The 21,694-nt window shown below is 32.6% G+C and overlaps 1 protein-coding gene across 4 annotated transcripts; it reads right to left on the bottom strand.

Annotated features, from left to right (window-relative positions):
* Positions 1–13,125: 13,125 nt before the first annotated feature.
* LOC112750201 (putative disease resistance RPP13-like protein 1) lies at positions 13,126–18,586 on the bottom strand. Of its 4 annotated transcripts, none has more exons than XM_025798804.2 (5): positions 14,787–18,586; positions 14,053–14,322; positions 13,739–13,808; positions 13,546–13,635; positions 13,126–13,444 (listed from the first exon to the last, which is right to left on the bottom strand). In XM_025798804.2, the coding sequence occupies exon 1, from the start codon at positions 18,475–18,477 to the stop codon at positions 14,857–14,859; it is 3,621 nt and encodes a 1,206-aa protein (XP_025654589.1). In that variant the 5' UTR covers positions 18,478–18,586; the 3' UTR covers positions 13,126–13,444; positions 13,546–13,635; positions 13,739–13,808; positions 14,053–14,322; positions 14,787–14,856. The 4 variants fall into 4 exon arrangements, with proteins under 4 accessions (XP_025654589.1, XP_025654593.1, XP_025654605.1 ...); XM_025798808.2 differs by having other exon boundaries at positions 13,126–13,418; XM_025798820.2 differs by having other exon boundaries at positions 13,743–13,808.
* Between the last annotated feature and the right edge of the window lie 3,108 nt (positions 18,587–21,694).

The raw sequence follows: 21,694 nt of genomic DNA, 5'->3' as shown, positions 1-21,694 counted from the left end.
CATGTTTTCTTTTCTTGAAAATTTTTCAAAAATAAGTTCTTGATGTTCATCATCATCTTCAAAGTGTTCTTGGTGTTCATCTTGACATTCATAGTGTTCTTGCATGCATCATTGGTTTTGATCCAAAATTTTCATGTTTTGGGTCATATTGATATTTTTCTCTTTCCTCATTAAATTAAAAAAAATAAAAAATATATTTTCCTTATTTTACTCATAATTTTTGAAATCTTTCGGTTGACTTAGTCAAAAATTTTTAAAATAAGTTGTTTCTTGTTATTCAAGTCAAGATTTCATTTTTAAAAATCTTATCTTTTCAAATCTTTTTCAAAAATCAAATTTTTTTCATTTTTTTCTTTAATATTTTCGAAAATTTTTAAAATTGCTTTTCAAAATCTTTTTCTTAATTTCATTTCAAATTTTCAAAAACTTTACTAACAATTAATGTGATTGATTCAAAAATTTCAAGTTTGGTACTTTCTTGTTAAGAAAGGTTCAATCTTTAAATTCTAGAATCATATCTTTTAGTTTCTTGTTAGTCAAGTAATCAATTTTAATTTTAAAAATCAAATCTTTCTAAATTTCTTTTTCAAATCTTTTTCAAAATAAATTTCAATCATATCTTCTTTTTATTATATCTTTTTCAATCATATCTTTTTCAATAATTTGATTTCAAAAATCTTTTCTAACTTCCTATCTTTTCAAAATTGATTTTCAAATCTTTTTCAACTAACTAATTGATTTTTGTTTATTCTACTATTTCTTATCTTTTTCAAAACCACCTAACTACTTTTCTCTAATTTTCAAAAATTCCTCACCCTTTTTCAAAATTCTTTTTAATTAACTAATTATTTTAAATTTTAATTTTAATTTTGTTTCTTCTCCTAATTTTCAAATTCTAACTTAAAATTAAAATAAAAACAAAAATAATTTCCTTTTCTTAAAATTAATTTTCGAAAACTCCTCTCTCTCTCTCTCTCTCATCTCCTTCTATTTATTTATTTATTTACTAACACTTCTCTTCTACTCATAATTCGAACCCTCTTCTCTTCTCTTTCTGTGTTCGAATTTTCTCCTTCTTCTATTCTTTTCTTCTTCTACTCACATAAAGGAATCTCTATACTGTGACATAGAGGATTTCTCTTCTTTTCTGTTCTCTTCTTTTTCATATGAGTAGGAGCAAGGATAAGAACATTCTTGTTAAAGCAGATCCTGAACCTGAAAGGACTCTGAAGAATAAGCTAAGAGAAGCTAAAGCACAATAATCCAGAGAAAACCTTACAGAGAATCTCGAAAAAGAAGGAGACATGACCGAACCTAACAACAATGCAAGAAAGATTCTTGGTGACTTTACTGCACCAAATTCCAACTTAAATGGAAGAAGCATCTCAATCCCTGCTATTGGAGCAAACAATTTTGAGCTAAAGCCTCAATTAGTTTCTCTGATGCAACAGAATTGCAAGTTTCATGGACTTCCATCAGAAGATTCTTTTCAGTTCTTAACTGAATTCTTGCAGATCTGTGATACTGTTAAGACCAATAGGGTTGATCCCGAGGTCTACAGGCTTATGCTTTTCCCTTTTGCTGTAAAAGACAGAGCTAGAATATGGTTGGACTCTCAACGTAAAGATAGCCTGAACTCTTGGGATAAGCTGGTCATGGCTTTCTTAGCCAAGTTCTTTCCTCCTTAGAAGCTGAGCAAGCTTAGAGTGCATGTTCTAACCTTCAGCAGAAAGAAGGTAAATCCCTCTATGAAGCTTGGGAGATATACAAGCAACTGACCAAAAAGTGTCCTTCTGACATGCTCTCAGAATGGACCATCCTGGATATATTCTATGATGGTCTGTCTGAATTGTCTAAGATGTCATTGGACCATTCTACAGGTGGATCTATTCACCTGAAGAAAATGCCTGCAGAAGCTCAGGAACTCATTGACATGGTTGCAAACAACCAGTTCATGTACACTTCTGAAAGGAATCCTGTGAGTAATGGGACGCCTCAGAGGAAGGGAGTTCTTGAAATTGATTCTCTGAATGCCATATTGGCTTAGAACAAAATGTTAACTCAACAAGTCAATATGATTTCTTAGAGTCTGAATGGATTGCAAAATGCATCCAACAGTACTAAAAAAGCATCTTCTGAAGAAGAAGCTTATGATCCTGAGAATCCTGCAATGGCAGAGGTGAATTACATGGGTGAAGCCTATGAAAACATCTATAATCCCTCATGGAGAAATCATCCAAATTTCTCATGGAAGGATCAACAAAAGCCTCAACAAGGCTTTAACAATGGTGGAAGAAACAGGTTTAGCAATAGCAAGTCTTTTCCATCATCCTTTCAGCAACAGACAGAAAATTCTGAGCAGATCCCCTCTAGCTTAGCAAACATAGTCTCTGATCTATCTAAGGCCCCTCTAAGTTTCATGAATGAAATAAGGTCCTCCATTAGAAATTTGGAGGCACAAGTGGGCCAGCTGACTAAAAGAGTCACTGAAACTCCTCCTAGTACTCTCCCAAGCAATATAGAAGAGAATCCCAAAAGAGAGTGCAAGGCCATAACTGTGAGAACATGGCCGAACCTGGAGATAGTGGAAAGGCAGTGATTCCTAGTGAGGAAGACCTCCTGGGACATTCACTGACCAATAAGGAGTTCTCCTTTGAGGAACCAAAGGAATCTGAGACTCATACAGAGACCATAGAGATTCCATTAAACCTTCTTTTACCATTCATGAGCTCGGGTGACTATTCATCTTCTGAAGAAGATGAAGACATTGTTGAAGGGTAAGTTTTCTAGTATTTAGGAGCAATCATGAAGCTAAATGCCAAGCTATTTGGTAATAAGACTTGGGAGGATAAGCCTCCATTGCTCATTAATGAACTGAATACCTGGGTTCAGCACACTTTACCTCAAAAGAAACAAGATCCTGGTAAATTCCTAATTCCCTGTACCATAGGCACCATGACCTTTGAGAAGGCTCTGTGTGACCTTGGGTTAGGCATAAACTTAATGCCACTCTCTGTAATGGAGAAACTGTGAATCTTTGAGGTATAGGCTGCCAAATTCTCATTAGAGATGGCAGACAAATCCATGAAAAAGGCTTATGGATAGGTAGAGGACGTGCTAGTAAAGGTCAAAGGCCTTTACATCCATGCTGATTTCATAATCCTAGACACTGGGAAGAATGAGGATGAATCCATCATCCTTGGAAGACCTTTCCTAGCCACAGCAAAAGCTGTGATTGATGTGGACAGAGGATAGTTAATTCTTCAATTGAATGAGGACTACCTTATATTTAAGACTCAAGGTTCTCCTTCTGTACACATGGAGAGGAAGCATGAAAAGCTTCTCTCAATACAGAGTCAAACAAAACATCCACAGTCAAACTCTATGTTTGGTGTTAGAAGGCCACAACCAAACTCTAAGTTTGGTGTGGTAAAAGCATTGCTTTTTGTTTTTCCATAACCATTTATGGCACCTAAGGCTGGAGAAACCTCTAGAAAGAGGAAAGGGAAGACAAAAGCTTTCACCTCCGAGTCATGGGAGATGTAGAGATTTATCTCAAAGGTCTATCAAGACCACTTCTATGAAGTTGTGGCCAAGAAAAAAGTGATTCCTATGCAATTCAGCTGGAATTGTCATAGAGGAAGACATCCTTATTGAAGAGGACAAGCCCATCACCAAAAAGAGGATGGAGCAAACAAGAAAGCCCACTCATGGACCTCAACAAGAACATGACGAATTCTCTCATCAAGAAATCCCTGAGATGCCTCAAGGGATACATTTTCCTCCACACAACTATTGGGAACAACTAAGGATAGGTGCACCAAAAGCACTAAGGATGGAGCAAAAAAGACAAGGAAGAGACATAGAGGAGCTCAAGAGCACCATTGGTTCTTCAAGAGGAAGACGCCACCCTCACTAAGGTGGACTCATTCCTTAATCTCCTTATCTATTTATTTTTCTGTTTCTGGTTTTGAGCTTTATGTTTGGCTATGTTTTGTGTCTTTATTACATGATCATTAGTGTTTATGTCTTAAAGCTATGAATAACTCCATGAACCCTTCACCTCTCTTAAATGAAAATGTGCTTAATTACAAAAGAACAAGAAGTACTTAGATTTCAAATTTTATCTTGAAATTAGTTTAATTATTTTGATGTGGTGGCAATACTTTTTGTTTTCTGAATGAATGCTTGAACAGTGCATATTTTTTATCTTGTTGTTTATGAATGTTAAAATTGTTGGCTCTTGAAAGAATGATGAACAAAGAGAAATGTTATTAGTAATCTGAAAAATCATGAAATTGATTCTTAAAGCAAGAAAAAGCAGTGAAAAAGAAAAAAGCTTGCGAAAAAAAAGTGGTGAAAAAAAAGAAAGAAAAAGAAAAAGCAAGTAGAAAAAGTCAATAGCCCTTTAAACCAAAAGGCAGGGTAAAAAGGATACAAAGCTTTGAGCATTAATGGATAGGAGGGCCCAAGGAAATAAAATCCAGGCCTAAGCGGCTAAATCAAGCTGTCCCTAACCATGTGCTTATGTCATGAAGGTCCAAGTGAAAAGCTTGAGACTGAGTGGTTAAAGTCGTGATCCAAAGCAAAAGATTGTGCTTAAAAACTCTGGACACCTCTAACTGGGGACTTTAGCAAAGCTGAGTCACAATCTGAAAAGGTTCACCCAGTTATATGTCTATGGCATTTATGTATCCGGTGGTAATACTGGAAAACAAAGTGCTTAGGGCCACGGCCAAGACTCATAAAGTAGCTGTGTTCAAGAATCAACATACTAAACTAGGAGAATCAATAACACTATCTAAAATTCTGAGTTCCTATAGATGTCAATCATTCTGAATTTCAAATGATAAAGTGAGATGCCAAAACTGTTCAAAAGCAAAAAGCTACTAGCCCCGCTCATTTAATTGGGACTAAGTTTCATTGATATTATGGAATTCATTGTATATTCTCTTCTTTTTATCCTATTTTGTTTTCAGTTTCTTGGGGACAAGCAACAATTTAAGTTTGGTGTTGTGATGAGCGGATAATTTATACACTTTTTGGCATTATTTTTACATAGTTTTTAGTATGTTTTATTCACTTTTTAGTATATTTTTATTAGTTTTTAAGTAAAATTCACATTTCTAGACTTTACTATGGGTTTGTGTATTTTTCTGTGATTTCAGGTATTCTTTGGCTGAAATTGAGGGACCTGAGCAAAAATCTGATTCAGAGGCTGACAAAGGACTGCTGATGCTGATGGATTCTGACCTCCTTGCACTCGAAAAGAATTTTCTGGAGCTACAGAAGTCTAAATGGCTCGCTCTCGATGGAGTTGGAAATTAGACATCCAGGGCTTTCCAGCAATATATAATAGTCCATAGTTTGCCCGAGTTTAGACGATGTAAATTGGCGTTTAACGCCAGTTTTCTGCCCTATTCTGGCGTTAAGCGCCAGAAACAAGTTGCAAAACAGAGTTAAACGCCAGAAATAAGTTATAAATTAGCGATTAACTCCAAAGAAGACCTCTACATGTGAAAGCTTCAATGCTCAGCCCAAGCACACATCAAGTGGGCCCAGAAGTGGATTTCTGCATCATTTACTCATTTCTGTAACCCTAGTAACTAGTTTAGTATAAATAGAACTTTTTACTATTGTATTAGACATCTTTTGATCACCTTTTGATCTCTTGATCACATTTTGGAGGCTGGCCTCACGACCATGCCTGGACCATTATCACTTATATATTTTCAATGGTGGAGTTTCTACACACCATAGATTAAGGTGTGGAGCTCTACTGTTCCTCGAGTATTAATGAAAGCACTACTATTTTCTATTCAATTCATGTTTATCCTTATTCTAAGATATTCATTCGCACACAAGAATATGATGAATGTGATGATTATGTGACACTCATCATTATTCTCACTTATGAACGCGTGATTAACAACCACTTCCGTTCTACATGAAAACAAGCTTGAATGTATATCTCTTGGATTTCTAATCAACGATTCACATCGACTCCCCTCTGACAATGGGGTATCTGAATCTGAGATTAGAGTCTTTGTGGTATAGGCTAGAATCAATTGGCAGCATTCTTGAGATTCGGAAAGTCTAAACCTTGTCTGTAGTATTCCGAGTAGGATCTGGGATAGGATGACTGTGACGAGCTTCAAACTCGCGGCTGTAGGGCATGGTGACAGACACAAAAGGATAGTAAATCCTATTCCTACACGATTGAGAACCAACAGCTGATTAGTTATACGATATCTGTGCATGGTATTTTTCATACGAGACGAGCAATCCGACAGTTGATTAGTCGTACAGAAACCATAGAGGACTATTTTTACTGAGAGGACAAGAAGTAGCCATTGACAACGGTGAAACCTAACATACAGCTTTCCATAGAAAGGAGTATGAATGATTGGATGAAGGCAGTAGGAAAGCAGAGATTCAAAAGGAATGAGGCATCTCCATACACTTATCTGAAATTCCCACCAATGATTTACACAAGTATCTCTATCTTTATTTTATGTTTTATTTATCTTTTAATTATTAAAACTCCATAACCATTTGAATCCGTCTGATTGAGATTTATAAGGTGACCATAGCTTGCTTCAAGCTGACAATCTCCGTGGGATCGACCCTTACTCACGTAAAGTTTATTACTTGGACGACCCAGTGCACTTGCTGGTTAGTTATGCGAAGTTGTGAAAAATAGTTGAGATTACAATTATGCGTACCAAGTTGTTGGCGCCATTGTGTATCACAATTTCATGCACTAATCCCATTCATCATAACTACATGCACATGTCGATCAATATCAAACTCAGCAAAGTCCAAGCCTGATTTATACTCTACCTACCTCAACACTTAACAGTTCGCCATCTACCCAATGTTATTCCAATTCACATCCTAATCATTCGAGGCCTATATCATAAGTCTCCTGATAAGTAGTCATTTCTCAATTCCTACATGAGTGTTCAATTTCACAAACTTTCATTCCCATTCAAATCCAACTATTCCAATGTTAATTACAAGCCCCTTCTACTCTAAATTATCAGATTCCAATCAACTCAAACCTACTTAAACAAATCGTTCAAGCAACTATCCACCTCCAGTGTTCCACTCATCAATCCAAAATCAACACACCATTCTAATATATACCACTGCCAAGATTCCTATCACGGTGTTCCCTCACCAGTTCGTTCTTGTGAATTCCTCTTTCTGATTATTTCATTCATGTCCATGAGGCACCATTCGGATCTTGTCCATACTAAACAAGCAATATCGAGGTGATCAGACTTAATATCTCAAGTTAAGTGCTTCAAATTACCAAAGGTATACTCATGAACTTCATGCTAGATGTATCGGTTAGATACCCTAACTAGCACAGGCACAGACTCAGAGTATGCATTGAAGCATAAGCAGTTCCATCCCTCAGGCTCACGAGGACGAACTGCTCTGATACCATAATGTAACACCCTAATATTCAAATCCTTATGCTCGAATCATAAGTCAATGATATTATGGTGGTACGACTCTCAGGTGAATTTTTAATATATAAATATAGGTAATTTCGAAAGGAGTATTAATCGAGAAGCCTGAAAAGAGTAGAAACAAAATAGCGAAGGCGTATCACTCACATTCGACAACAAAAGATAAACCGTGAGGTCGAAAGCGATATGCGGATAAAGGCATAAAGAGATAGATAACATATATATATATATATATATATATATATATATATATATATATATAACATAATTAAATAGCCATTAGTCGCGACCCGCAAAGTTTAGGTCGGCTAGGGTACAGTATGAAAGTAGTTGACAACAGAATCGCCTAATCTCTCCCAAAAGAAACATAAGAGCCTCTATAGGCAAGTTCAAAAGAGTTCAATACATAATATAAGTTCTTCAAAATAAAAGTGGAGAGATTCTAAGCAAAATATAAAGTAGAGAATATAAAAATCTTCGCCGTCTCTCAGACGAAACGCAGCTCACTTCTGAGCACCTGAACCTGTATCTAAAAAATAAGAGATATATACGGAATGAGAACCCCCGACCCATGGGTTTCCAGTACGGTAAAAGTGCCAAATAAATACAATGCACTGCAATAAAAACTCACTAAGCATCCTAAACTCATTTTCACCAAGTATCCATCCTAGGTTTCCGCTAATCCATGAATAGGCAACTGTCGTAAGGGGATACTAAGTCTAATTCATAGCGAATAATTAGTCAATAAATTAATTTTTAATAAAAAAATTAGAAATATGAATATTATATTAAATTAGGATAGAGCTCATTAAAACAAGAATTTTAACACTAATTTCAAATAATTTGGCCCAAGATTAGGCCGAACCGGTCGAACTGAGCCCATAATGGGCCCAAGCCCAAGCCCAACCCAATAGCCCAAGTAACTTAAGAAGTAGTATTCTTCTTCCTTCCATTCAGCAAGGAAACACTGAAGCAATCTTAAGAACAAGGAAAGGGAACAAAACCCTTGGCCTTAAATTATAACCACCACAACTTCTTGCTCCGAGCTTCGATCCACTGCGTCGAGCTCTACGAATCCATCAGAACAATTTTATAGGTAAGCCACTCTATTACTCTCAGCCTCTCCTTCCCCCAATTTCTTGAAAACTATGTAAGTGGTGTTGAGTTTTTGTCTCTTTGATGTATTAGGATCCGATTAGCTTGAGAAAAACATTCACTATTGCTTATACGACACTTGGGTAAGGTGAGGATGCTAGAACTCTAGTCAATCACTTAAATTTGTGTATTAGGTATTGAATTTGGGTATGTATGTGTGATATATGTGAAATTAGGTGTATATATGTATATGTTGGAGCTTGAATTGTGAGCCTTGGAGCTTGGTGGAGGTTGGGTGCTTGTGCCTTGATGATTTTGGACTTGTGAGGCTGTGTTTGGCTTTTGTGATTTGCTTTGGACAATACGTGAAAAAGCGGCCAAGGTATGGTTTAGGTTTCACGTATGTAATATATAATGTTCTGTGAAAACTTAGGTTAGATGACCATAAGATAGGCTGGATGTATGATTGTGCTTAATGTTTAGTAAAACTTATAGAGGATGTTGAATGAGTGTGAGAAAGGGAATGATGACTATTGCTTGTGGTTGATGGTTTGATTTAGTGAGGATTATGAATATAAAATTGTTATTGTTGTTTTATTGATATCTCATGATTGCTTTGGATATGGATTGATTGGTTTGAGTAGTTGAATGATGTGTTATATGTTGTGGAAAGAATGAGGATATGGAGAAGATAATTTGGATTGTGTAATGTCGTGTAGAATCTTGGAGTTGTGGATAATATCTTGTTTTGGTAAAAATTTGAGGTTTAAGGTTTGTAAAAAAATTACTTTTTGGCCGAACTTCTGCGAGCCATATCTTGGCTTCTAGACTCCCAAATGATTTCAAACTTATTTTAAATTAAAATTGGGTCCATGAAGTTTACGCCGTTTGAAGAACGGATGAAAAATGTTTTAAAATAAAAAAGTTATGCGCGTCGGAAGTTTGGGGTTTAAAATGAGCATTCTGCAGGTTTCAGACTTAGCCAAAATTTTTGATGAAACGTGTGCCCATGCGTACGCGTGGCCCTCTGTTTTCAGCAAATGAGTTTTTGTATTTTAAAGCTCAATTTTGAACCTCTAAACCTTTGTTTTTACCCTTTTAGCCCTAGAACATAATGATAAGTCTAGTAATAAGATAAAGTTAGGAAATGGTGATAACTTGGAGATGAAGAAAGATTTTTAAAGAATAAGTTGTGGTTAGAGAAGATAGTATTCAATTGATAAAGATGATGAAAGTGGTATATGAGGTAATTAAGAGAGTAAAGTAATATTGAGAATGATGTGTGAGACAGTTGATGATATTAAATAATTGAAAATGATGAGATGAGCTATGAATTATTATTGAGAATAAAAAGAATGATATTTATGAGAACTGATTGAATATATTGAGCTTGGGGTGTTGTCTCCCCCATGTCAGCTTGGGATGTTGTCTCCCCATGTCAGCCTGGGATTCGTCCCACGGATAATATTGAGCTTGAGGTGTTGACTCCCCCATGTCAGCTTGAAATTCTTTCCATGGTTAATTTCATACGGTTATCCACTAGGACATGTTGGGATGGCTACGTAACTGACAGTTGATATCAACAGTCATAGGACAGGCATACATCATGTGCATATTGTATGACTTGCTTGCTTGTGAATTATATGGGATTGCCTACGTGATTATAATCTGCTATTTGTTATAATTGCTAACTGTATTATTTGTGAACTACTTGTATTTGCCTTGTTTTGCTTCTTTGTCTGTGCAACTCATAGGAGACGGAGGAATGGAGGAAAGGTGAAAAAGATTAGTGTGCATGTTAAGTTTGGTTAGGTTAAGAACCTTTAGACGACCACCTATTTATGGTTCCTGTTTTTAGTTTCTTTAAGCTTTATAATTTGAGTGTCAGCGTTCTAGGATTGTCTCTGGCGTTCCCAGGACCTTATCTCTTATATGCATAGCACCTTTACCATGATGAGAACCTCCGGTTCTCACCCCCATACTGTGTTGTTTTTCAGATGCAGGTCGAGAGACTCCTCGGTAGGCATCTGAACTTTTGTAGCGGAGCGGTTTTCTGGGCTTTATTTTGATGTATAGTTTATGTTTATATATGTACTTAACTCTCCGAACAGCTACCTTATTTTATACCTCTTAGAGGTTTATGGAGAATTAGGATTTATCTTTGTATTTTGGATTTTGGGTATCTATATATATAAGTAAATATTCTCCGGCCAATCTTAGCTTCACAGGCTGAGTTAGGAGCTTGTTATTTTGTATTTTTGTCCCTCTATTCCCACTTTCTATTTAGTTATACTTAAGAATTTTAGATTTTCTCGCACGCAAGTAACCCGATTTTCTGAGTGTTGCGCTTCTCATTTTGCGGATTTGCTTTACCCGTTTTCTTAAGGTTCCTAGCATATATCTCATTTTCATTATTGTTATTATTTATATTTCATATTAGAGGTCGTAATACCACACACTACCTCTATTTTACGATTTAAGCGTAAAGCTCTGTGTGGTAGAATGTTACACTAGAAGTTAAGTCGTTACAAATGACATATAAATTTTTATGTTTCGTATAAAACTATCATATTATCTATAGCAATAATATAGAAAAAAACATCTATCTTAGAGTTACATTTATATATCATAGAAAATTAGAGAGTAGTATTTTAGTATTTATATAATTAATGTAGTATTAATCTCATAATTTTACATATTAAATTATCTAATTTAAAAAAAGAATTAATTCATCTCAATTGTTTAAATTCTAATATGACATATCTTAAAAAATAAATTTTATTATATAAAAATCTATTTATTTATTTATCTATCTATATGTCAATTTTTTTATAACCTATAAAAACATATGACATAATAAACACTTGACATATTAAATAACTTCTAATATTGTCACATAAATATTTTAGTGAAATTATCATTTACTTTTTAATCTTCTTAGGTAGTATATAGTCTTACTTTTCAATTTTTTTTTATTTTCTATTTTTATATAGGTTATTCTATACCTTTAATAGTAATGTTATTTTTTTAATATATAAATAAGTTAATAAAACTTAATTCATTCTCTTATTTTATTCTCACTTATATTCATATTTATTATATAAAATAATATTTACTTCGCACTATTTTTAATCTCGTCTGATACAATCTTTATGCCTTTTATTCTTTCTCCTAATATTTTATACAATTATTTAAAAAATTTAGTTAATGGTCACAGTTCTTTATTTTTATTTGCTAAATAATTTGTTCACTATATGTTAGGCGATGAACTTCTAAAACATTATAGTGTATAAAATTTTTACAATGTTTTTAAGTTTTCTTTGCTAATTTTGATTTGATTATGTTTATCAATTATATATTGTCTTTGTCACTTATATATTATTTTTATTTTTAACAATTTATATTTTTTATTATTTAGTTATAATAATAATGTTAAAAAAACATAATGTTATGATTGATGGATGTTATTTTCAATTATTGAAACATTATATTCATATTTATATTACATCTAATAATAACTTCATTCTTGCACTATAATATTTAAGTTTGTTAAACATCTGAATTAAATGTTAAATTCTTTCAAACACTAGAATGTATAATGTGTTTATAATTTTATTTAGATTTAATATTAGTTTTTACGATTTTTTATTAAATAATTTTTTATGTCTAAAAATTAATTAATTTTATTTATTCACGTTTAAATCTAGTTAAATATTACCATGCGGTCCTTTTTAGTTTTTAATACGAAGAACACTAAATGCGAAGTGTATTGTTTATAGAGACTTTTTATTTCCTGTTTATATGTATTCATGCTATTGTATATATCTTCTTTACAAGAATATAATGACACTGTTTATAGAGAATGCTCAAGACAACACATAATTTATTTGAAAATGAAAAGGCATTCAGTATGTTCGTTCGCATGCAATCGAGCGTATAGAATGAGATTTAACATTTTATCCAAACAATGAAGTGGAATTCTAATTTCGCTCTTTTGAACCTTATTCCACTTCTTTTTTTTTGTTCCTTTTTTTTGGGTGTACACCTTATTCCACTCTCTGTAATCGCATTCTATTTGAGTTTTTTATTTTCTGAGTCCAAATATAACACTAATGCAACAGCTTGGACTTCAACCCAGAAATAGCACATATAATGATTATAGTGGTGGTTATAGTGTTCATGTGTTTTTGGGTTTGGAATATAAATTGTTGAAGTTTTGGCCACATGTAATGATATATCATATATGTATGAGATGATAATTATGTATTTGATATATGTATGAGATGATAATTATGTATTTTGGTAGCAATGTCAGCAAGCGTGATATTTCATAGTAAAATATTTTTTGCATATATTTTTTCTTAATTCTACATGAATGATATATAACACGAGTAGTTTTGGATTAATGGATTACTCACTCAATCTACAGTACTTATTGGAATGATATATTGTTTAAAAGAATCATATTCCTAATTCTTTAACAAATTACAAAAGCAAATATGACCCTACAACAATCGAATTAAGACTTAATTTTAATGTATAGATAGTATAAAAAAATTTGCATTCTCATTCAATGAAAATTTAACATATACATAATTTTGTAAGTAATAAATAATAATTAAATCAAATATTTTTATTTATGTATGTAAATGTAATTATAAATTTTTTGGTTCAAAATCTAAAATTCAGGCCAACCAAAGCTACAAGTTATACCACAGGAACAACCACCATCTTAAAATTCTTCCACATTCTTCTCCTTGCTTATCCAAAGTCCTTTGCTCCTTTATTTCCAACTTGGGATGATACAGATTGTCTTGAGCTCCCTAAGGTGGATTTCATCATCTTAATAGAACAAAAGAATACTCAGCCTAAATAAAGTGGAAACTCTAATCAGAGTATTATTATGTAAGTTTGAGCTGCATTTCATTTAGATGATCAAATTGATGAGGTGCTTAACTATTTCACTGACCTTTTTCACCAAAGATGCTATACAATGTGGATTTCAGTGATTGTTACATCCTTGCACACAGCAAAGTAAAACCTCGGACACACAAGTTATCTGTTTTGGCTCCCATGAAAAAACCAGAATCAGAAGGAATATCGTGCATATAACAAATGACAAAAAGGACTGACCCAAGCAGTAATGAAGAGTAAGAACATACCTACAATAGTTCACTTTGTTGCTCCATTCTCGGTTTCAATTTAAGGATAGTTCCATCAAATCCAAGAGTACTGTAACATCAACAAATAACTAATAAATAAAGTATAATGTCACACTAAGGTGACAAATAACACCTCATTTTCTCCACAAAGTCTGTGTCTTTTTTTTTTTTTTGGTCATGCACAACGTCTGTGTCTAAATCAATAATCAAAATTCAGTCTCACGCTCAGGCCTCAAAAATTACAAAATTAGAGAACCAGAAGATATATATTTGCACAGCATGTAATAACTTTTAGTAGAGAGTGAAACGAATACCTGTTGAAGATGTTGTAACATCAAATCCATCTCCTCTCAACTTCAATGCTGCATACATGGGAAGAGCTCTCCTTTTGTCCTCAATGAGGAAGAAATTTTTGCTCCCAGATGTCACCTTCACCTTTCATTCGTGCAGACCCCCATTAATTTTAACATTTCCCAAAATCCCTTCAACGGTTCATGATTTAAGAAACTTTCCTGCATTTGGCAGTGTTCTATTTCTGAGACATTTTTTAGCAAGGTGGGGTGCCACAGCCTAACTGGATTCCCCTGAATTCAACAACAGTTCCTTAAATACAAGATTTTACTGTAGGAAAACATAAAAGATAGTAACATACAGTGCTGACAGATTAGAAAGTACTACACTTGTTTTCAAAAATATTTTTTAGTAATATAAATATGAATATAGTAACAAATCTAACAGTGGAACATTAGACATGAACCAGTGGGAGCTAGAATTGTGTTTATATAGAAACAATTTAACTTGGGCACAAGAGCATTGGGGTAAGGAGTTTGGAATACAATGATAAAGTGTATCTGCAAAACAATGAAGTGTTTCCACAAAACGCCATTGTACTAACATGGATCGTGTTTGTCAAATTGGTTATGAAGTGTTTTCAAACAGAGATAACTGTAATTCAGATGGAGACAAGAAACAACAAAGTATGAGTGGTTATAGAAAATTCAAAATAACAAAGAATATATGTATATCATAACAGGAAAAACAGTTATACCTTTATTGAAAGAAGTCAATGCACCATCAACTCAGATGTTTCTGACGTGGGACATTTTGGACAAAATGAGCTAGTCATTTATCCCTAACCGTTTCCTCAGCAAAGAAGGTCCATTTAAGTGGAGCATTGACAGAGAGGCAGGAAAGCTTTCCCCTGCAACATCCAGTCTGGGACAATAATCTATCAATAGACGCTGGAGATGGTCAAGTCCCTTGCAGTCTAAGATTTCTAGACATGGAAAGCTTCGCAGATTGAGAGTCTCAAGGGAGGCCGGCAGGGAACCGCCCATGGGGAAGGATTTGATATTATCATATGGATGTCGGATGTCAAGACAGGTAAGACAGTGATCACACAAGTCCATGGATGCTAGGTACTTCACCAGTTTCTCACAATGCTGGATTTTAAGCTCTCTCAGGTTAGGTGGCAAACCCCCTTCAAAAAAGGATTCAATTTCTGGGCATTCTCGAAGCAAGAGATACTCTAGATGGGGTGCAACCATCTCTAGTGTGGGAAAAGATCCCAAACTTGGGCAGCTTTCGATGGTTAAAGAGTGGAGACTTGAAGCTGAAGTTGAAGCAGAAGTAGGATCTGATGCCAAAAGTGACCTCAAATTTATACAGGATGAAATTCTGAGTGTGGTGAGGTTCGGAAAGCTTGCCAAGGGGAAGGAAGTGAGCGAATGACAACTGTTAGATATTGATATCGATTGTAATGACTCATGCTGCTGCTGCAGCACTGGGAGCTCTATATATGGGCAGCCGTTGATTACCAAGTGTTGCAATGAAGAGGGCATCGAACCTACCAGAAATGATGTGGCTGAACAACAGTTTGTGATGCTTAAAGACTGTAGACAGTTTAGTTGGTTGCCTGCAATGGCCTTCAACACTGCCTCCACCTTCTGGGGTCCTTCAACTGATAACTCGAGCAATGCATCAGCTCTTGGGAGAGAAAAATCAAGCTGGCCACATTGATCAATGCAAAGGCTTTGCAAAGCCAGTAGTTGAATCGGCAAATCTCCCCTTAATGCAGGGCAACGTCGCACTGTGAGTTCCCTAAGCTGAGGAAAAGCATCCAACTCAGATGAGACTGAAAGCCACTCCTCCCAGCAATCCATTCCTTCAAAACTCAGAGTTTCAAGCACTGGAAAGGCTGCCTTACGAGAAGAAGATCCATCCTCTTTGTAAAACTCAGCACCGATGCGTTGTAGCTTGTAAAAGTTGGAGAGGCGCAAGCACTTCAAAGAGGGTAGGTGTCCAAGTGACGGAAGCTCTAAACAGTTGCTGCAGCCATACAAGTACAGTTTGGTCATACTTTTGTAGGAAGAATGTCCTAACCAATTTGGAAACGTTAGACCCTTGTACTCTTTGATTGAAAGCTCTCTCAAGTTTGTGTGAGGCCTTAAATTATTCAGTATATCTTGATAATCATCAATATGGCTGTGGCTGTTTGAGGACCACGTCAAATATAGAACCCTAATGTGCTTCTTATCAGCAATTCTTGCCTCCAAAGCTTGAGCACCATCCTCAATATTCTCTAATTGGCAAACGTGAAGTGACTCCTGAATATTTGCAAGTGCTCCTAATTCTTTAATTTGATTATTATCTGCATGCTTGCCAACAATATAGTCACTTAAAAACTGCAAATCCTTCAACTTGCTCATTCCTTTCGGCATCTCTTCAAGACCAGCTCCATCAATATCAAGATGGCGTAGATTAACAAGATCTTGCATATTACAGGGCAGCTTCTTCAGAAGTCGACAATTTTTCAACTTCAATGTTTGGAGATTGTACAAGCAACACAACTCCTCAGGCAATATCTCCGTCGTCGTATTTGAGAGATCCAAATATCGCAAATGGATCAAGTTACCTATTGAATCTGGTAACGAATAAAGAGGAAAGGCATTAAATGACAAAACTCTTAAGCATTTCAACTTTGATAGAAAGTCATGAAGAAAGTTCTTCCCTTTGGTAGATGGAGCCACGAAAGGATACTCTTGACAAAAACTTATTTCAAGAAGTGTTCTCGCATCTTTTACCCTGCCACAAGCTGCCACAATTTGTGCGAAGGGATAATTTCCTCTAGCGTTACGCGATAAATGCCGAGTTTTATTGTTGATCCTGATATGTTCATCAAGTTTTTCAGCTCTAAAGTAGAATTCTCCAGCATGAGTTGTTGCCAAATCATGCATGAGATCATGAATGACATAGAAGCTGTTATAGGTACTAGAGGATTGAAGAAAGGACCTCGCAACCAATTGATCGAAATATTCAGAACCAATTTCTTCTAGATCCTTTTTTCCTTTTGGCTGTAAAAGTTCTTCTGCTATCCATAGCAAGATCAGCTCATGTTTAACAAATAGGTAATTTTTTGGAAACAAAGAACAATGAACAAAGCATCGCTTTAAAGTTGAAGGAAGATAATAATAGCTCATGCTTAATGCAGGAATAATCTCGTCATTTTGATCTTCAAAAACTTCCCAAAGTTCACTTTTCAGTACACTATCCCATTCCCTTTCATCATAGTTTGTTCGTAATAAGGCACCAAGCGACTCTACAGCCAAAGGTAGCCCTTTGCACTTTTTGACAAGTTCTCGACCAACAGGTTCCAGTGTCGAATACTCCTTGGATTCAGATGAAAGGAATACACATTTCAAAAAAAGTGACCAACAATCTTTCTCTGACAATAAACTCAGCTTGTATGCTGAAATAGTTTTCACTACATCAGCAGTAGTATCATTTCGAGTTGTAACAAGAACCTTGCTTCCTTTTTTTCCAAATTGAAAAGGTTTCTGAAGGGTTTTCCACTGCCTGGAATAAGAATTATCAATCCACACGTCATCCAAAACAATCAAGAATTTCTTCCCCATCAACTTATCCTTCAACTCAGTTTGAAGTAAATCTAAAGAATTCCCATTATAAGAACTACCACCTGCTGCTTCTATTAAGGTCTTTGTAACCTTAACAATGTCAAATTGGTCGGAAACACACACCCATGCTTTAATGTCAAATTTCTCATCCACTCTTTCGTCATTGTAAACCAACTGAGCTAAGGTAGTTTTTCCAACTCCTCCCATTCCCACAATGGGGATCACAGATATTTTAGCATAACAAGTATCATCTAACAACAATTTTATGATGGCTTCCTTGTCATTATCCCTTCCAAATATCTCAGAACTTTCAACCAGAGATGACTCAATTCTCCATGACATGTCCTCTGGATCTCTGACAGGCTCATCTTTTAGACCAAGACCATTTTTCTCTTCAACAATAGACTCTAGTTTATCAACTAGGTCAGCTACCCCCATCTCATAATCATCATCATCACTATCTTCCAAGATTGAATCAACGATAGAGTGACACATGGAAGAATAGTTACCTGGATCCCTTTGAGTGGGAGTCAGAGTGGCAGCTTTAGTGGAGAGTTCATCAAGCAAGTCATCAGCCATGTAGAGAGCATCTTGGAGATCAAGAAGCCATTTCTTGACTTCTTGGTCATTTCTAATCAGCTTCTGCTCAGCATCATCGAGCACAGGTCGAACTGAACGGAGACTTAGCTTCAGCCTCTGCAGCAAGTCCTGGTCAGCTAGCTTCCTTGCCATTGGAGTTGAGTTGACATCGAGTGAAGACAGCTTCTTCAAAACAGCATCAACAAAGGAAGAGAGATAAGCTCCACCCTCAAGTTTTGCAGCCATGATTGAACAGTTTCAACTTCAGGAGATGATGAGCTCCGAAGAATAATAGCAATCACAAAAGTCTTTGCAGTAGGCAAAGTCGTTTACACCTTTTTTTTTTCTTTTTAACACTTCTCTAAACGGTGTTTAAAGATAAATTAAATTAAAACCACTTGCGAATAAAATAAATAACAAGTATAACTACTCGTGCGTGATAAAATTGAAATTATAATTTTAAATTATTTTTTTAAAATTAATTTAAATTATAATAATTTAATTAATAAAAAAATAACATGTTATATATTATTTATTTTTTTTAATTTAGTGTTAATTGGATTAACTTTAAAATAGTTATTAATCAGTTTTAATAATCTACTTTTTTTTCAATAAATCAGACATATATACTGAATATGATTATAAATAATATAGTAATAGTTAAATCCATCAATAAATATATTGGTTATTATCACACTATAAAACAAATTAAATATAGAAGCTATTAGCACTTATAAATCTATAAAATTGTATTGTCTTTGATTCGCGTACAAGGGTTTACTTATCAAATAAACTTAAAATATGAACAAAAAATATTTATAAATTATACCTAGCATCACTTGAAAGAATAATGACAAATGTCGTCTTATTCTTGTCAAATTTGGATGAGACTTTTCATAACCTTATATATTAATTTTGTTAAATAATTATATATATATATATATATATATATAATTCTATACATATACATAAATAAAAAAGTATATGAATTATATTTTGTTAAACTCCATCTTACCGGTTATTAAAAATATTAAAATATGAACCAAAAATATTTATAAAATAGATCTAACATCACTTGAAAGAATCATGAAAAATAATCAACTTACCTTATTATCCATAAGAACCATTTTTATGTAAGTCGTTTTGTTCTTGTCAAATTTGGATAAAACTTTCTATAACCTTATATATTAATTTTGTTAAATATATATATATATATATATATATATATATATATATATATATATATATATATATTACTGTAGTTTTTCTTAATATATACATATACATAAAATAATTCTATACATACATAAATAAAAAATATGTGAATTATATTTTATTAAACTTTATGTTACTGATTATTAAAAATATTTAAATCACATATATTAATTATTTTTTTGTTATAATTATTTCGTTTTATATATATGATTTTTTTTATTCTACAATCATACAATAATTTTTTATTTTTTATATGTATATATATTCCTCAATTCCAACTCCATTCATACACATATTAACAGTTTTTTCTAATAGTGATGTTTTAATTTTTTGTTTTTTTTTTTTTCACGTATCTTTCTTTTTTTTAAATAGTGATGTTTTAATATTTTTAAATATATTTTTCTTAATAATTACATTACTAATCTAAAATATAAAATGAGAAAAAAGGTGATACATATATCCAAGAAAGAAAATAAACTTAAAAATCAGAAAAAAAAGAATTTTATATTAAAAAATATAAAAATAATATATTCAAAAAGAATAGTCTGTAATATATAAATTGAGTCAATAACTTATATTTCTCTAAAACTAATTTAATCAAATACCAATATTAGAAATAAATTACTTAAATAATATTTAATCTATTCTAGTCTTTAGACACGTATAGATTAGAGTCATTCTCGTAACGACAACGAACTGAAACAACATCGTAAGTTCGAACATTTAGAATTCATACAAATTCAAACCATTCCTTTGTTCTTTGAAAACTTTCTGTATCCCTGATAGAGTTGAATCGAAATTCCTTTTATGAAAAAAGAGTTACGGAGATAGCTTTGATGTGTTAAGACTAAAATCCGGAAGTCACTATTTCTATTTGAGTGTGACACCCATTAAACCCGAAAAATCAAATAAAATAGTATCTCTGGTTTTATTCTCGTTTAATTCTAAATCAAAAGTAATAATGACTTATTTAATTCAACATTTATGATAATAAATGAGATGACCATTATATAAGTCATTTAATGTAAAATAGCTTAATTTATGATTATAATTAATATATGTATTGTCCATAAATAGATTAGGAAATAATAATTTCGTAACAAAATAATCATTCAATTTGAATTACAATTAATTGATTGATAGTAATTATAATAAATTGTATGATATTTAAATAATTAACCAAATCAATTAGTTGATATAATTAATTTATTACAATAAAATAAATTTAATGAGTTAAAAGAAATAAATTGAAAAACACCATCAGAAATATGTTACGACGGTTTTATCATTAAGTGCAAAAATTTAATTTTTATATAATAGAATATATATTTACAGATTATTATATTAAACACAGACTAAAAACATACACTAAACAAAATAAAAGCATCAATGGTAATATATAACCTAAAAAATTACTTAAAATAAAAAGAACCTGTGATGAATTATAATAACTCTATATATGAGAAGTAAAAGTAAAATAAACAATTAAAAATAAAGTAAAAAGAGCAATTAAAAAAATTTAAAGAAGATAGAAAAGATAATGTGTGGAGTAGATAAAAAATGTGTTGTAATAGAAGATTAATATAATTAATTAATAGAAAGGATGAAAGAGAAAAATCAAAATACGATCTTATTAAAAAAATTTCAAAAAAAAACCTATTAATCAACTTTTATAAAAATATTACAAAAAATTTAAATTATCTTTAAATAAAATAATAATACCCTTAAGAATTATTAATCAAAATAAATAAAAAAATAATTAATATAAAACAAAATCATAGAAAAATATTAGTAAAATTAAGATAAAAAAATAAAAAATTACAAATATTTTACTTGAAGTACAAAATAGAGAAGGAGAAAAGGAATATATAAAATAATAAGATAATAATTTGAATTAATTGAGTTTATTTATTTCATTGCTTTATATATTATTTATTAAATAATTTAATATTTATCTCAATCATATTAAATAATAAATTAGTTATAATTAATTTGGTTTAATAAATCAAACAAATTTAAAATAATTTGATATTTACTCTAATTAAATTAAATATTTGAATTTATGATTAATATAATTTAATGAATCAAATAAAATATTAAATAATAAAATATTTATCCTAAACAAATAAAATTACATAATTGATTAGTTATAATTAATACAATTGAATGAATCAAACACATTAAATTGAAAAATAATTTAGTTAATTTGTATCTTAAAGACACATTTTAAAAATATTTATTTTTCAAC

The sequence above is a fragment of the Arachis hypogaea genome, chromosome 2 (genome assembly GCF_003086295.3).
Source record: "Arachis hypogaea cultivar Tifrunner chromosome 2, arahy.Tifrunner.gnm2.J5K5, whole genome shotgun sequence".
Classification (NCBI taxonomy): Eukaryota; Viridiplantae; Streptophyta; class Magnoliopsida; order Fabales; family Fabaceae; genus Arachis; species Arachis hypogaea.
Note: the sequence above shows the minus strand (reverse complement) of the source record. Positions and strands in the feature narration are given on the sequence as shown.

What these genes read in the sequence shown, in the direction of transcription:
- LOC112750201 (XM_025798804.2), bottom strand. Translation starts at nt 18,477, where the DNA reads ATGGCTGCAAAACTTGAGGGTGGAGCTTATCTCTCTTCCTTTGTTGAT.